Source organism: Trichomycterus rosablanca, chromosome 18 (assembly GCF_030014385.1).
Source record: "Trichomycterus rosablanca isolate fTriRos1 chromosome 18, fTriRos1.hap1, whole genome shotgun sequence".
NCBI lineage: Eukaryota > Metazoa > Chordata > Actinopteri > Siluriformes > Trichomycteridae > Trichomycterus > Trichomycterus rosablanca.
In genome coordinates, this window is record NC_086005.1 from 25,982,476 (window position 1) to 25,998,246 (window position 15,771).

Genomic DNA, 15,771 nt, shown 5'->3' on the forward strand with positions numbered 1-15,771 from the left:
TTACTACTGAATTAACATAAACATTTGGGGCAATAAACGGAATTTAGATGATTGGCTATGTCGGGTTTGCCACCCTGTCCAGAAAATTCCTGCCTATCGCCCAGTATTTTCATGTGGAACCGGACGTGCTGGTTGCTACTGAATAATAATTTCAAAGACTGAGGGTTGTCAAGCCTATAATCAGTAGATATGGGAGGGAATATACTGGCACATACTGTTCCAAATCCACACTGATTTTACCACCACACTCTGATTTATGACTAGAAACAATACAAATACAGATTTTATGGATGACTATAGTACTCTATATATACTTTTATACATAGAATCTTTACTGTTGAACAAGGCAAGATAAGAGCAATGATCATGAAAAAGCAATTAAAGGGTAATAATGAAATACAACTTGCTTTGTGGAAATGCTAGCATTGAGTAAAGTGTTATATATAAGCATTATATATTTTTAAACATGTTAATGTTTGTAAGAGTAAGATAATGGTTAGGGCTTCGTTAGAAAAACAGATCTCATTTTCACTACAGCAGAAGGTAAAATTCAGCAATAAAAATTAGGCACAGAAAATAAAGAAGATTACATTAAAGTGTCACAAATTCTAGCATCATATGTACAAAATAATAATAAAAAAAAACTGAATAATGAAACATGTCTCCAAAATCGGCTTTTAGAATATGGCATTAAAAAAAACACCCTTTTATTTTTTATATCATGAGACTGATGTGTTTCAATACTGAACTGCAGCCTCCTGAGAAATGAAAAAAATCCTCACAACTAAATCAAGTTTGGTCCCGCTCACTGCTACATTAAACTTTTAAGCAGCACATCGCTAGTGCTAGACCGTCCATTCAGGATTCATTTCTAAACTAAAAGTGCTTTGACAAGATGCAGAAATAAAAAAAGTAAAAAGACGTACTTGATTGCATATCATTAGTCAATGACAATCACACACATCGAATGCAGTAGAATGTAATTCGAGGACAGTAGCTTAAAATAGAATTAAAAAGTAAAAGAAAAACAAAAAAATACAAAACAATGGAACAGATCGAAATGTGTTATTAAATTTGTCAATTTGGCAAATAAGTCATGTTTGCTGTGAATAGAAAATAAACAAAAGAACCGTTCCCCAGGTACATCCCTTCTTATATAAAAAAAAGAATAAAACGATTAGGAATGGCCATCACGTCACTGTTAAACCTCCATATCCATAAATTCAGAACATGGACTCACTCTCTTACATACACACACTCACAGATACACAGATCTCTGTGTTTTATGGCCTTAAGATGATGCGATTACTCGTTTTCCTCCCTGGCCTGAGCGAGGACCTTCTCCAAAGCGGCAGAGCCTTCGAAGCGCTGGGAGGCAATGGCAGCTTGATGCGACATGCTCTTCCTCACAATATCGCCCTTTCTCCATAAGGTGATCTCCTGCACAACCGACACATATTCATTAAAACATCAATATTAAAACACTGTCAGGGTTCAATAAACCATACTCCACATGCACATGTAAGTGGACACCTGAGCTTTTTAGACATTCTGTTCCAAAATCTGTGGTCGAAAGAGTTTAGATAAAGTCAGGAACTGATGATGTCGCAATTGATATTCTATTTCATCCCATTGGTGTTTAGAGAGGTTGAGGTTAGAGCTTTGTGCAAGGCACTAGCATTGTTCAAGACCAAACTTAAAACTATATATGTATAGTCTTTAGCTAACCCCGTTATATAATCCCAGTAAATGCTTTCCAAACAGTCCTTTGAAATACACTAATTGGCCATTTTATTATGAAGAAGATACAAAATAGGACCCCCCCCAAACTTCCTTTCCCTAAGAGCAACTTCTGGGAAACTGGGAAATAGGAACAGAATGATTAGAGTTCAGTTAATTTGGCTGTTTTTCTTTGTTGTTTTCTGTGTGTAACTGTTGTTTCTGCTGCTTTCAGGTCATCTTGCAGCTTTTTTCCTCTGTTAATCACTACTATAAGAGCACTTGAGTGAAATCTTGTCTGGCGCAACTGTCCAGGGACAATTTTCACATGTGAATTATTATAACTATACTAACAGGAATTGTTTTTTGGCTCTGTGGCTGCTTAATAATAATCCCGAAGTACTTTCAATCTATTCTTTTATCAAAATCAACATGCTCAAGTGAACACACAAGCCCTAAAAATCTTGTTTTAAAACAATACTGGGCTAAAATTATTGAAGATAATACTGGGTACGTACCTGTTGTTTGAAGTATCGTCTCTCCTCTTCATCGATGAGCACCAGATTGAGGTAATAGCGAACAGAAAACTTCTTATTGATGTCTCTCATTGTAGGAGTCATTTCATAACCAGCCAGAAAGAGCCGGATGGGAATGGATTCACCTGCATGCAAATACACACACACCATATTTTAAAACCAATTATAATATTGTTATTATTATTGTTATTTAGCTCTGGTCACTGTTCTCTACCTCTGACTGGTGCTCCATCCATGATTTCATACTTAGCAATGGTGTCGTTTTCATGGTAAACATTTGGTCCGGTTCCCGTCGTCTCTCTCTTAATGATGTCTATCTCCATGTGCTTGATTTTAATACGGACTAGCAGGAAATAGATTTTACCCACTATCACATCCTTCAGATGGTACCTATAAAGAAATACATACAAACAAAATTAACTGAATGTTCTTTATCTGATTTATATAAGTACATACATATGGCTAAAAGTATGTGCACACCACTCCTAATTATTGGACTTAGATGTGACAGCCTTGACAAAATGACAGACATGCATTGCTGACGTACATAAAATCAATGATATGCTTCCGAAATTGAGGCAACAGTCTGAGAAGGAGGTCTTTACTTTTTAGCATGACTTTACCACTCTGCACAAAGTGACATGGCTCGAATTTAAATCTAAAATAAGAACTGGGGGAATAGGAGGATGATGAATGACACTATATGGACAAAAGTATAAAATAAATGCACACAATATTTACTGGAATGTGCAAACACAGCAAGATAAAACTCACTTGGATTTGTTGTACTCAAACTCAATGTGAAGGCAGTCTTCAATTCCAACTTCCATCTTAATGGAGGAGTTCAGCTCGGGGTATGTGCTGAGCGTGTGCACAACAATGTCCATCTCTTTACTGACGTCATTTAGCCTTCTGCTTACTGTTGCTCGTAGAAAATAGCTTGTGCAAAAACAAAGATAAAAAGCTCACATGTAGTATCATGACTGTGGCAGTTGGATACGTATAATAATACCCAAATACATAACTACTACAGCACACTAAATCACTGCATAGTGCCTCATGAATACCGGAGCTTGACGTTCTGGCCCGTGTACGACTCGTACGGTTTCTCCACATGCGTGAACTCAAAGTCAAATGTCTGAGACTGGGTCATCTCTCCCGGCCGAGCCAGGTCCTTCACCAGAGACACAAACTCATGGTGGTTCCCTCGGTCATAATACAGCTCTGAAAATGCAGAACAGAAAGCAAGAGTGCATCACTGAGTGGGTGACCAGTTATTTATAAAACATGATGTGTAGTTCTCTGTTTAAAAGGATATAACAAGATTTTGCCAGTCTATGATGAATGTTATGATGAATGTATATTAAAGCACAAGGATTCATTTGATTCCTGTTTCTTTTTTAATGTGATTTAAATCACCTGTTTAGTAGCTTTCATTGTACAATAACAATCCCAGGACAAAAATTTGAACAATTATCTTTTTCAGTACGACCTAATCAATTCCAAGTGCCTGTACAGCTGTCTGTTTAGTTATATGCACAGTTTAGAGGCAAATGCTGCTAAAAAAATCTGAATCTTTCATGTCACAAAGCACTAGTTAACTCATAAAACCCCTGTACCACGCAAGCTTTGAGCCACAAGTCTCTTGATCAACTTGATCCTCCACCCAGAACACTAGGAAAACAGGTATCAATGCTATTTTCTATACTAGCACCCAAGGGGTGGAATGAACTGCCATCTACCATCTGTCAAAATATGTTCTCCACGGGTCTGCGTGGGTTTCCTCCGGGTGCTCCGGATTCCTCCCACAATCCGAAGACATGCAAGTGAGGTGAATAACACTAAATTGTCCATGACTGTGTTCGATATAACCATGTGAACTGATGAGTCATGTGTAATGAGTAACTACCATTCCTGTCATGAATGCATGAATATATACACCTTTGTTCTAACATTGTTTTATTAGATTTAGTAGATTTGTAAACAGGGCAGGTGTAGCCTAGCAGGTAAGGTAGTGGACTTGCAATCAAAAGGTCGCTGGTTCAAGCATCAAAACTGCCAGGCTGTCACTGTTGGGCCCTCAATTGCTTAGACTGTATACAGTCACAGTACTGTAAGTCACTTTGAATAAAAAGTGTTGGCCAAATGCCGAAAATGTAACTGTAAATGTATCCTTGGACTGCTGTCTGGTTAAACTATGGTTTACTTTAACTCTACTGTAACTAAAGCAGGTTCTACAAACTTGACAATGAGTTCAGGGTGCTTCAATAGTGTCCACAGTCAACAGATATGAATCCAGTACATCTACTTTGGATTGAGCTGTCAACATGGACTAAAATATCAAAGTAACATCTCAAAACAACTTAAGAATCCACGCCTCAAAGATTTAAGGCTGTTTTGAGAGTTTATATTGTGAGTTATATGTTAAGTGGATGATGTTTAAATCAACTAGGGCGTATGACGGCACATTCGTTATACCGTCTTTGATTGCCCATACAGTATGGATTTTTCATATACCACCATACCGTAACATAGTTCACTTTGTTCTAATAGTTTTAGTAGATTTGTATCCTTGGACTGTTGTCTACTTAAACTACACTATAACTAAAGCAGGTTCTACAAACTTGACAATGAGTTCAATGTGCTTCAATAGTGTCTCCAGTCAACAGATACGAATCCAGTACATCTACCTTGGATTGAGCTGTCAACATGGACTAAAATATCAAAGTAACGTCTCATAACAACTTAAGAATCCATGCCTCATAGATGTAAGGCTGCTTGAGAGTAAATGTTGTGACTTTACAGTGTTTAAATCAACACGTTAATCGGAACGTCGCTGTTCAGATGTGGAAGTCAAACATCACGTGATAACCTGCTGCAAGCCAAAGGCCAAGTGATCACATGATACGGGACATCATCACTACCATGGATCTTATATTCACCTAAATAAAAACAATACACTTCTACAATAATTAAAGATGAATTGTACTATAAAGAAAGCAGACGCGATATATTAGAGCTGCCAAGTAATTGCGCAATAAGCGCATTCACCATCAGCATGGTGTCTGAATTCTGGACTGCTGGTTGTTATTAACGCTTATTAATGTTTATTAATGAACATGTTCCTCACCGATCTGTCCAATAAACTCGATCTTTATTCCCTGATGTTCCAGCCTCTTCCCCGGGTTCTTCAGTGTGATGTTCACTTTTCCAGAAACAGTCTCTCCGTCGTAGAATAAAAAATACTTCTCCTTCTTCCCGTCTTCAGTCTTGTGTTCTGCCTTTTTCCTCGTCTCAGCATCGTTCAGGACTATGTCGATTTCAGAAGTCTGACCAAAACCGAAGAAGCTCATCCCTGCAGAATGTAGATGAAACTGCTTTAAGATTCAGCAGCTGATGAGCTCAGCATGTAAACAGATCCGTGCTGCTGCTCCGGCCTCCTAACAGCATCAAGATCTGACATGAACCGATACAAAATATACAAGAATTCACTAAATCCACAAATCCTGCTGGATCAACAACTGGACATTCAATTTTCTGCTTTAAACACTGAGATCCAAACGACTACGTTAGACCACAAACTACACCGGAACTGTTTAAGTCCAAAATAAAAGTCCTTACCTTTCATTTCATTTCATACTCACATATAGTAAAGAGAGAAGTATTGGTGCACCTGAACATGAGCTTGTTGGACACCCCTATTCCAAAACCATGGGACATTTGAACTGACATAAATTGCTTCATCTTTACTTTGCAGCTTTAATATCATTCACCATTCAGTCAATAGAATCTGTAAGGTCAGGCACCGACGTTGGAAGAGAAGAGAAAGCCTGGCTTTCGATCCAAGTTTAATTCACCTCTGTTTAGGCAACTGAGTAGGCTTTGCACACAACTAGTCAAGTCATGTCTTTATACACCTTTCTTTGTGCTTAGAGAAAAGGAAAAGAGAAAGGGGAATTCCCCAAACTGTTGCTACAATGTTAAAAGTCTATCATTTACCTTTTTATATACATCTTAACAAAGGATGTGGCAGGAACTACTAAATTCAGTCATGAAGAGAGGTGTCCAGATACGTTTGCCCATTTATTTATTTATTAGGATTTTAACGTCATGTTTTACACTTTGGTTACATTCATACCAGGAACGGTAGTTACTCATTACACACGATTCATCAGTTCACAAGTTTATATCGAACACAGTGTTGGACAATTTAGTGTCTCCAGTTCACCTCACTTGCATGTCTTTGGATTGTGGTAGGAAACCGGAGCACCCGGAGGACACCCACGCAGACATGGGGAGAACATGCAAACTCCACACAGAAAGGACATGGACCGCCCCACCTGGGGATCGAACCCAGGACCTTCTTGCTGTGAGGCGACAGTGCTACGCACTTAGCCACCGTGCCGCCCTTGTGCCTATTCAGCCGAGAAAGCCTGGCTTGCAATCCAAGTTTAATTCCTTACAAAAGTATTTAGTTGGGTTAAGACCAGGGCTCTATGTAGGCAACTGAGTTGGCTTTGCACACAACTGGTCAAATCAGGTATTTATACACCTTTCTTTGTGCTTAAAGAAAGGGGAAACAAAAAGAGGAATTCCCCAAACTGTTGCTACAATGTTAAAAGCATATAATTTACCTTATATCATTTTTATACACTTGTTAACAAAAGATGTGGCAGGAACGTCTAAATTCATTCATTAGGAGGGGTGTCCACTTTGCACATATTGTGCATGTATGTATTTATTGATTTTAGACACCTTAACTGGCTCTGTTTCAGGTCGCTGCCTTTTACACACACACACCTTAACTGGCTCTGTTTCAGGTCGCTGCCTTTTACACACACACACCTTAACTGGCTCTGTTTCAGGTCGCTGCCTTTTACACACACACACACACACACACACACACACACACACACACACGCACGTCTGTATAAATCCCTGTATACAAAAAGTAATATTAATAATAACATTAGAATAGAATGTCTTTATTTGTCATATATACATATACAGTACAGCTATACAGTACAACAACATTCGTTTGGAAGCTGGGGTCAGAGCTTAGGGTCAGCCATTGTACGGCACCCCTGGAGCTGAGAGGGTTAAGGGCCTTGCTCAAGGGCCCAACAGTGCCCAAAGCCCCACACACTAGTCTACCAATGTCCACATTAACAATGATTTATCCTTTTATTCTTGTACTGATGATTCCCAATAGTATAGATTACCAATAAAGTATATTCCTTTTCTTTTTAACATAATAATAATACTAATACTACTACTACTAATAATAATAATAGATAAAAATGTAGACTGCATGTCGCCCCCTGCAGGCTGGCATTGGAAATTACTCTGCAGTTGTTGCCATGACAGCAAGTCCACGCCATCAGCTGCTACCAACAACACCGAGCAGCGGTCAACAAATCAACAAATTCATTTAAAACACAGTTTACGACCATTATAATCTATATTTTATTATTACTTGCACTGAAGTGTGACATTATAAGCTAAACAACTGGTTGTTTTAGACAGCTAACTTAGAAATAGCTGAGAAAAGTGTACAGTATAGTTATCACTAGTTAAGACTGAGTTGACATGTAGCATTAGCATTAGCCATTCACACCTTATTTAGTTAAAATGGGAAGGAAAAGCTGTGGACAGAAAGCTTCACTGGCTGAGAACTTCATGCAATTCCAGTAAGTTCACTTTAAAATGCAATTTATTCATTTTTCTGGCTGAGAATAAACCACATTCAGCAAAGTAATATAGATGTTATGCACTTCTATTCAAGCATGACTGTATCTGGGCACACAGTAAGGTCCATACAGACATGTTTTGATATATTTGATGAGAAACTCCAGTAGCCTGCACAAAGCCCTGACCTCAATCCCAGTAAACACATTTGGAAAGAACTGAAAAGTGGATTGTGAGCCAGATCTAGAATATCATCAGTGCTTGACCTTACAAATGTTCTTTTGACTGAATGGGCACAAATTCCCACAGACACACTTTTTTTGCATTTTCCCCAATTTTTCTCCCAATCTAGTCATAGCCAATTACTCGATTGCATCACGCATGCTGATCTCCACTCCTGATTGAGGAGAGCGAGACTGACACACGCCTCCTCCGACACGTGTGCAGTAGCCGACTGCATCTTTTCACCTGCACGAGGCGAGTTCATATGTGGATCAGCTTTGTGTACGGAGAGCCACACCCTGATCAACGTATTATTCCTCGACTCTGTGCAGGCCAAGTCAAGTCAAATGTATTTATATAGCGCTTTTTACAGTGGACATTGTCTCAAAGCAACTTTACAGAATTTACAGGCACCATCAAAGAGCCAGCAGAGGTCGTAATTGCATCAGATATGAGGTCCCGGCTCCGGCTCCCACCCTGTAGGAACAACAGCCAATCGTTGTTAATGTAGGCGCCCAGCCCAGATGGATGGCAGAGCTGAGTTTCAAACCGATGAGTTCAAAATGTCAGCTCTGGTGTGCTAGCGTGTTTTACCGCTGTCCCACCTGAGCGACCTAGACACATTTTAAAATATAGTGAAAAAGCCTTCCTAGAAGAGTGAAGGCTGTTACAGCCTGTTATTATTAGCCTGCACATACATTTGGTCATATAGTGTATGTATATAGATTGTAGTTGTATGTGGTGTTTACACAAGTAGTTCCCAGGATGGAGCTGTGCAGCACCAACACTACTCACCGTGCCACTGTGTCAGATTTTATTTATATATATTTTTTAGATAAAACATAAGACATCTCTTTCTGCTTCTACATGATTGGTTTGAAATGTTCTCTGTGTTTCATGCAGAATTCAAGTAAAAAGAAAAGAAATTGAAGAATTAACGGATGAAATAGAACAGCTGGAGACCAAGAACCAAAAACTCATTGACATGGTAAACATCCAGTGGTGATTTTTTTAGAAATCGTCAATGTAATTATTAAGACATGATTAAGATGTTGATCTTCGGCTTTTAATTATCATGTTTGCTTACCAATTACTGGAATACAAAAAAGTGGTTTGTCACTCCATAGAACTCTTTAGGCCTATCCAAATTCTTTTTGACATATTCCAGTCGACCCTTACTGTGCTTCTTGGTCAAGAGTGGAGTGTGTTATGGAGTCTGGCCATAAAATCCTTCATCGGGTCAGCCTGTAAGACTTTTGGTCTTGTTTGGTGTTGTTTTGTTGTCCTGATGAGACTGTCAAAGTCTGGATAAAATATTGGGCTTGGAAATCATCTTATACCCATTGTCCTTGTAGTTTACATTTACAATATTTGTTATAAGACAAATGCTGTTACTCTGACAGTTCTGTTAGTGATGTGGATAGTGCTGATATGTTCCAGAGAGATCAGCTAAGAGAGAAGCGGTTTGGTCACATCCATATGATGCACAGGCAAGTGAAAGATGAGGCGAAGAAGCTGGAGCAGAAAGCGGTTGCGAACAAAGAGCAAGTGAAAGAAGCTCTGCAGCAAAATCTAGACCTTGCACAAACCCAGGAGAAAGAGGTAGCAGGTACACATACACACATCGATCCAGTGTACAACTTACATACCTCGAGAAAATGTATGCAGATGAAATGTACAATGTGCATGCAACACACCCGTAGCACCAGTATCTTTTTGATGTCGTGGTCTATTCTGTGTTCAAGAAAAAGAATCCACTGTTGCACATAGATTCTTTATTGAAATGTAATAATTTATGAAATGATAACAATCATTATTTAAATGTTAAATACAGTTGGCAAATATGGATATTTGTTTTATTGTTGATGTTTTTACATTAGCAGTGGATTAAAGAAGGCACCACCACCGAGATCTCGAGCTCTTAAATTTAAATCTTAGACGTGCTATGGACCTTGCCGGGACCCATACTGACACAATTGCGTGTGTATGAGAGAAAAAATGGTCAAGCGGGTTCCTCATTGCTGATGCGGTTGCGGCCTCTGTTGGCTGGTCGAGGCGCCTGCATAAGAGACTTGGGTTTGACTTTCTGTATAAAATACTGCTCTCTGTGAGACCCCATTATTGGCAGGTGGAGGCCTATCAGACGTGTTGTGACAATCTGTGGCACTTTAGTAGTAGTGTAGTCACTTCTAAATTAAATGAAATTTGAATAAAGAAAACAAAAAAGAAGATTTGTGAGGTCAAAAATGTTGAACAGAGCAGTTCTCGCAGTGCAGAAATTTAAAACATGTACTTGCTGGAATGTTTATCTATGGAGATTATTATTAGTAAAAAAACAATCCTTGTTTTTTTATTTCTAATACTCTTATGTCTGTGGGTCAGAGTTGCGCAGGCAGCTGACTGATGTGCAGATGCAGGTTGCGCAGCTGCAGGCGCAAAGGGAAGCATGCACAGATAATAATGCGCATGAACAGCAGATCCAGAATCTGCAGTCAGAACTTGCCGCTATGGAGAAGGACTTTCAGGATATGACAGGTAAGATGTAGTTATTTTTAGTGAATCATTTCTCATGGGAAATGTACATATAAAATAATAAATATATAAAAGTGCAAGTGATTAAAGAAATCAATTGTGTTTAAGAACCGAACATGTCTTATATTACAGAGCTTTTTAAGCATTCTATGGATGCAGCCTTGAATAAAATCGAGGACAAAACATCCCAGCTGATTGATGAGGAGAAGCAACTTGCTATAGAGGTTTAAACAAAACTCAAGATCAGCTACGCTGTCAAAAGTATATGGACAGCCTTTCTAATTTCAGAGTTCAGCTATTATAGCCACACCTTAAATTCTTAAGTGCTCTTAATATAAAGGAAAAGGTTTACAGAAGGATTTTGACACCTCAACCTCATTCAACAACTTTTGGGATGAGTGCTTAGTCTCACTAATTGACATTGTTAACTTGAAGTAAATACAGGCAGTCATGTTCCAAAATCTAGTGTAAAGCCTTCTAAAAAAATTGGAGGCTGTTATAGCAGCCAAAAGAGAAAACAATCCTATTTTAATATTTTTACAAGCATATTCAGAAATTACTTTTAGGTGTCCATATACTTTTGGATTGATTTGAATATTGGCAATCATGTTATATTCTAGACTAGAGTATAAATCGGCTCGTAACTAATTAGAATCTCGTTCTGTTTAGAGGGTGATTAATCTGATTGACAAACCCACTCACCAGGCGCTCACAGAGAACGAATGGCTTAAGAGAAAGGTAATGACATCTACAGGCATCTCAAGTATGAGGACACCCTTCCTAATTATTGACACCGAGCCCTGATCTTACCCTCACTGAATACCTTAATGATGAGTTGAAATATTGACTGTAAGCCAGACGTTTTTTTGGGCACAGATTCCCACAGACTAACTCAAATTTTGTGGAAAGCCTTGCCAGAAAAGTGGAGGCTGTTAAAGCCAAAAGAGCAGCCCACTCAATGTAAATGCCCAGTTTTGGAATTGAACGTTCTACAAGCTCATGGTTGTGTCCACATACTTTTAGCCAGCATTCTAATAGCGGTTATTTTACTATAAATGTACATAAAAGACCTTGTGTTGTTTGTAAAACAAAAAAAAAGATTGTTTTTGATTCCTTAAATGCTACACCAGCTTTCACTTTATCGGGAGGAGGTTTCAGCACTGGATGCAGCCATAAGTAGTTTAGAGGAGGAAAACCTGGAGCACCTGAGAAAACTGTTCGAGAATCATCTCAATGATCTGCAGATCTCAAGGTATTGCTAACTGTGACCTAACTAAGCATTTAGTGTAACAGGGTGCCGGGAGTAGCCTTGCACCTGAAAGAATTTAAGAATGAACCAAGGTAGAACAATCATGTGGCTAAAGAGCATCAATGAAAAAGGGAATTGAGGAAAGTAGCAGTGGCCAAAATAACGGAAATTGACAAAGGCACCAAAAGCAACACAAACACACCCGCAGATGGTGGACAGAAAAGGGAATCAGAATGAAAGCTAGTTGTCAGTCGGGCCAGCTACTCGGTCCACAGGCGTTTTCAGAAAAAGTATAGAATTAGAAGTAGTGTCTTATTTCTTTTGACATAACTACTAGTACATTACAATGAAATTATTCTTCTGCACATCCCATTTTGTTTGGATGCTACAGAGAGAACCCAGTTAACCCAGCAGGGCAGCCTCTCCACTGGTGTCCACTGGTGCAGCCTTGATATCTTGGACTCAGTGTTATTTGACAGTATACTTGACAGTGTGTGAAGCACTCCAGAAGATGCCTGAGAAACTTCATGCAGCCTATAAAGGCTAAAATTCTGGTGTTAATAGGAAATGCACAAAAATGTTTAGAGTTAAATTGTAATCAAATTGAATTGTACGTATCTATTCCAGGAATGTGTTCCTCACTCAGCCTGCAGGTCTGGTGCAGCAGCCTGTGCAGAATCTCAGCATCACAGATACAGCAGGTGGATGCTTCATATTAACTCTTAACTCCTTAGCAAAGCAATACCAGCAATGTCCTTCACAGACCACACGAGGGTGCACAGAGACCTAAAGCTGAACGTACCTCTAAATTTCAAAGTAAAAGTCATTAACTACTAGAGCTATTTTAGATCTCAAATTTATTTCCAGCTGTAAAAAAGAGGAAAAAGCTGAATTTATACTCTGCATTAGTTTATAAAGATTCCACAACAGTGGTTTGTACTTTTAAGCGGAGAGAAACCCCATTAGAGTGTATAATTATGCTAAAAATCAGCTGCCAAAATAAATTCAGGTTTTTAATATAGTTGTTCTTAAGTGAATTCCCTTTAAGCATTAAAAAAAATTACTACAATTTTTTTTATTTAGCCCTCAGATCAATGATCCTCACATCTTCTCCCTAAAAACCAGCTGCAATGAATGCTGACCTTATTAGGCATAAAGTGGCATTACCCTCACCCTCAGATAAGCATCAATCTTGGCATCAGCTTCCCCTCTCGCCTTCTTTAGCAGTGATCTGTGTGTTTTTTAACTAGATTTTGGGGTCGAGTCGACAGCGGAAGCTGGGAGGGCCCCACAGCAGAAGCAGCAGTCTGGAGTGTTGGAGCAAGATGAAACGGATGCCAGCTGCAGGCCCTCTTCCTTTTCATCTCACGATCTCAGCATGCTCCTATATACCAGCCCAAGTGAAATCAGGGCGAGTTGGGTGAGTTTTTAAGCTTTTTTTAAAAAGCTGTTTGAATTTGTGTTGAGAAGCAGATGTTACTGCAGTTTTTTACTAGGTCCTATTACATAAACCACATTTTACTTAACTCCAGAGATTAAGGGCCAGTGTCATTTATGAGAACATTCTTACAGATTAAACAGATGATAATAGTTTTCTGAGGTCTGCTCAGCATCTGTTCAGTAAAAGGGCGTCGCTCTTCATCTATCAGAACAGAGACTAAGATGTACAGCTATACTGACTAGACCTGAGCCAAACTTAACTGAAGCTATATGTTGCATTAACGTAGTAAACGTCCCTCAGGTGGTATGCAAAATCACATTTACCTGTAGAACTACAGTCCCAATAAACTACATCACTTGTAACCAAGGGAGCTGCAATCTCAGACATCCTAACAGACACCTTTGTGTCACGTAGAACTGAGCAGTTGTCAAATTGGACAGCTTTCATTCAGAATTTTTCTTCCTGGGGTGCTGAAAATGTGCAGTGTGTTTATAGAGCAAATATAAAGCATATGTGACCCACATTATCTCAGGGAAGTGAATATTATCAGCCACCTATTAAACTAAATTCTGTTTATTTGGTTCAACACATTAAACCCGAGTGGTGTAAACACAAAAGTTCCTCCTGCTCGGCATCTCCTCCTTACTGTCGACAGAAAATCAGCTCTTTTGTGTTTGTGTCTGTGTGGGTAGGAACCGCTGCAAACAGGGCCGCTGGCACAGAAGTTGATGATTGTTGTTGGCCAGGCCATGACCTTGTACCCATTGCCCACCGACTCAAAGGATTTGGGTATGCCACTACATCGTGGATTCTTCCAGACACAAAACCAGCCTACGGCAACAGACATCAACAGGTTTCACTAAACACAGAACTAACTTATAGACATTCTAAGTGATTACAATGTTAAAAATAAAAACTTTAAATTTTTATTGGCTAGCATACAAGAAAATTCAGTTACTGAAACTAGTTTATTAGCATAATTAAAGTGTGGAAAACTGTGGCATCATTCGTACAGTTGGAGACAATTTAAGAATAAATCACCTTCCTATATCGACCTAAACGAAGTATTTAGAACAGTAATAATACATTCCAAAATCAAGTAAGGTCATTCTGACAACTGTTCTAAACGGGCACAAATCCCTACAGACACACTTCAAATTTTAGTGATTGTTTGTTTGTTTATTAGGATTTTAACGTCATGTTTTACACTTTTGGGTTCATTCATGACAGAAACGGTAGTTACTCATTACACAGTTTACAGGTTTATCGAACACAGTCATGGACAATTTTGTATCTTCAATTCACCTCACTTGCACATCTTTGGACTGTGGGAGGAAACCGAAGCACCCGGAGTAAACCCACGCACGCACGGGGAGAACATGCAAACTCCACACAGAAAGGACCCGGACCGCCCCACCTGGGGATCGAACCCAGGACCTTCTTGCTGTGAGGCGACAGTGCCACCAATTTAGTCACCATGCCGCCCCCAAATGTTAGTAAAAGTTGATAAAGCTTCAAAAGTGGGGTTCCTATGGAGGTCCCTATAAACAGATAAAAAGTGTACAAAGGAGGAAAGTGTACTCCCTACTGGTCTATTGTATTTTAATTTACTTTTTAGCATAGACAGAGTACAATATTTTAAAAACATTTTTAGACACTTTAAATTATATTTCATAAATTTTTAGTGATAAAATCTGTACATAGAAAAAAAACTTTATTTTCAGTGCACAATGATATTGAGGTTTCTGATGAATATTTAATTTAATTAGGACAGTGGGAGCCCAGTTGGTAGAGCTTTGGGCTATTTATAATGAGCTCAAATCCAGCTCTGCCTTGCAGCCACTGTTGGGCCCTTGAGCCTCCAAACAAGCTGGGATATGCAAAGAAAGAATTTCATTGTACTGTACACCTGTGTGTATATATATGAAAAATTAAGAAATTACATTATTATCATATAATTTGTTTACTATAATGTATGTTATCTAATTTGTATTTAAAAAAGAAAATATACAAAACATTGACTATAACTAATGTGCCCATTTTATAACCCAGCCTGAGAAGTTACTACATAAACGCACCCATATTTCTGTGCACGACTGTGGTGTGTTGTGAAAACAAACGCGTCTTTGTGGAAGTTGCTCTTTTATTTGAAAATCAACCGATTTCTGCTCACATACATTTATAAAGCTATAAACAAAATAGAATCTGCAGGGACAATGCAGCACATATGCTAAATCAATGAAAAGTATTACCTTCATGCTGGAACCATCTTTCACACGCCCTGCTGTCGGACAGGGTTCAGGTTTTTTTTTATTTATTCGTTCTCCCCCAATCCTCAAAGCACCGATCAACAGCGCTTTTCTATCACCCTTCCTGTGCTGCTG

The 15,771-nt window shown here is 38.8% G+C and overlaps 2 protein-coding genes across 3 annotated transcripts; one reads left to right on the plus strand and one right to left on the minus strand.

Annotated features, from left to right (window-relative positions):
• Positions 1–368: 368 nt before the first annotated feature.
• On the minus strand, positions 369–5,828 carry vps26bl (vacuolar protein sorting 26 homolog B, like). Its single transcript, XM_063013826.1, has 6 exons — positions 5,386–5,828; positions 3,323–3,479; positions 3,030–3,194; positions 2,470–2,645; positions 2,238–2,380; positions 369–1,440 (listed from the first exon to the last, which is right to left on the minus strand). The coding sequence occupies exons 1-6, from the start codon at positions 5,606–5,608 to the stop codon at positions 1,306–1,308; spliced, it is 999 nt and encodes a 332-aa protein (XP_062869896.1). The 5' UTR covers positions 5,609–5,828; the 3' UTR covers positions 369–1,305.
• A 1,815-nt stretch (positions 5,829–7,643) lies between these two features.
• On the plus strand, positions 7,644–14,316 carry ccdc83 (coiled-coil domain containing 83). 2 transcript variants are annotated; one of them, XM_063014073.1, is made up of 10 exons: positions 7,644–7,945; positions 9,069–9,153; positions 9,606–9,774; positions 10,548–10,700; positions 10,830–10,921; positions 11,367–11,435; positions 11,828–11,949; positions 12,574–12,647; positions 13,197–13,366; positions 14,080–14,316. In XM_063014073.1, the coding sequence occupies exons 1-10, from the start codon at positions 7,887–7,889 to the stop codon at positions 14,248–14,250; spliced, it is 1,164 nt and encodes a 387-aa protein (XP_062870143.1). In that variant the 5' UTR covers positions 7,644–7,886; the 3' UTR covers positions 14,251–14,316. The 2 variants fall into 2 exon arrangements, with proteins under 2 accessions (XP_062870143.1, XP_062870144.1); XM_063014074.1 differs by lacking the exon at positions 9,069–9,153 and having other exon boundaries at positions 7,648–7,945.
• The last annotated feature ends 1,455 nt before the right edge of the window (positions 14,317–15,771 follow it).

Coding starts and splice junctions, on each gene's coding strand:
- ccdc83 (XM_063014073.1), top strand. CDS start 7,887: ATGGGAAGGAAAAGCTGTGGACAGAAAGCTTCACTGGCTGAGAACTTC. Junction 9,775..10,547: donor CCAGGAGAAAGAGGTAGCAG/GTACACATACAC, acceptor TCTGTGGGTCAG/AGTTGCGCAGGCAGCTGACT. Junction 11,436..11,827: donor ACGAATGGCTTAAGAGAAAG/GTAATGACATCT, acceptor ATGCTACACCAG/CTTTCACTTTATCGGGAGGA.
- vps26bl (XM_063013826.1), bottom strand. CDS start 5,608: ATGAGCTTCTTCGGTTTTGGTCAGACTTCTGAAATCGACATAGTCCTG. Junction 3,480..5,385: donor CGAGTTTATTGGACAGATCG/GTGAGGAACATG, acceptor CTGCATTTTCAG/AGCTGTATTATGACCGAGGG. Junction 3,195..3,322: donor GGCCAGAACGTCAAGCTCCG/GTATTCATGAGG, acceptor TTTTTGCACAAG/CTATTTTCTACGAGCAACAG.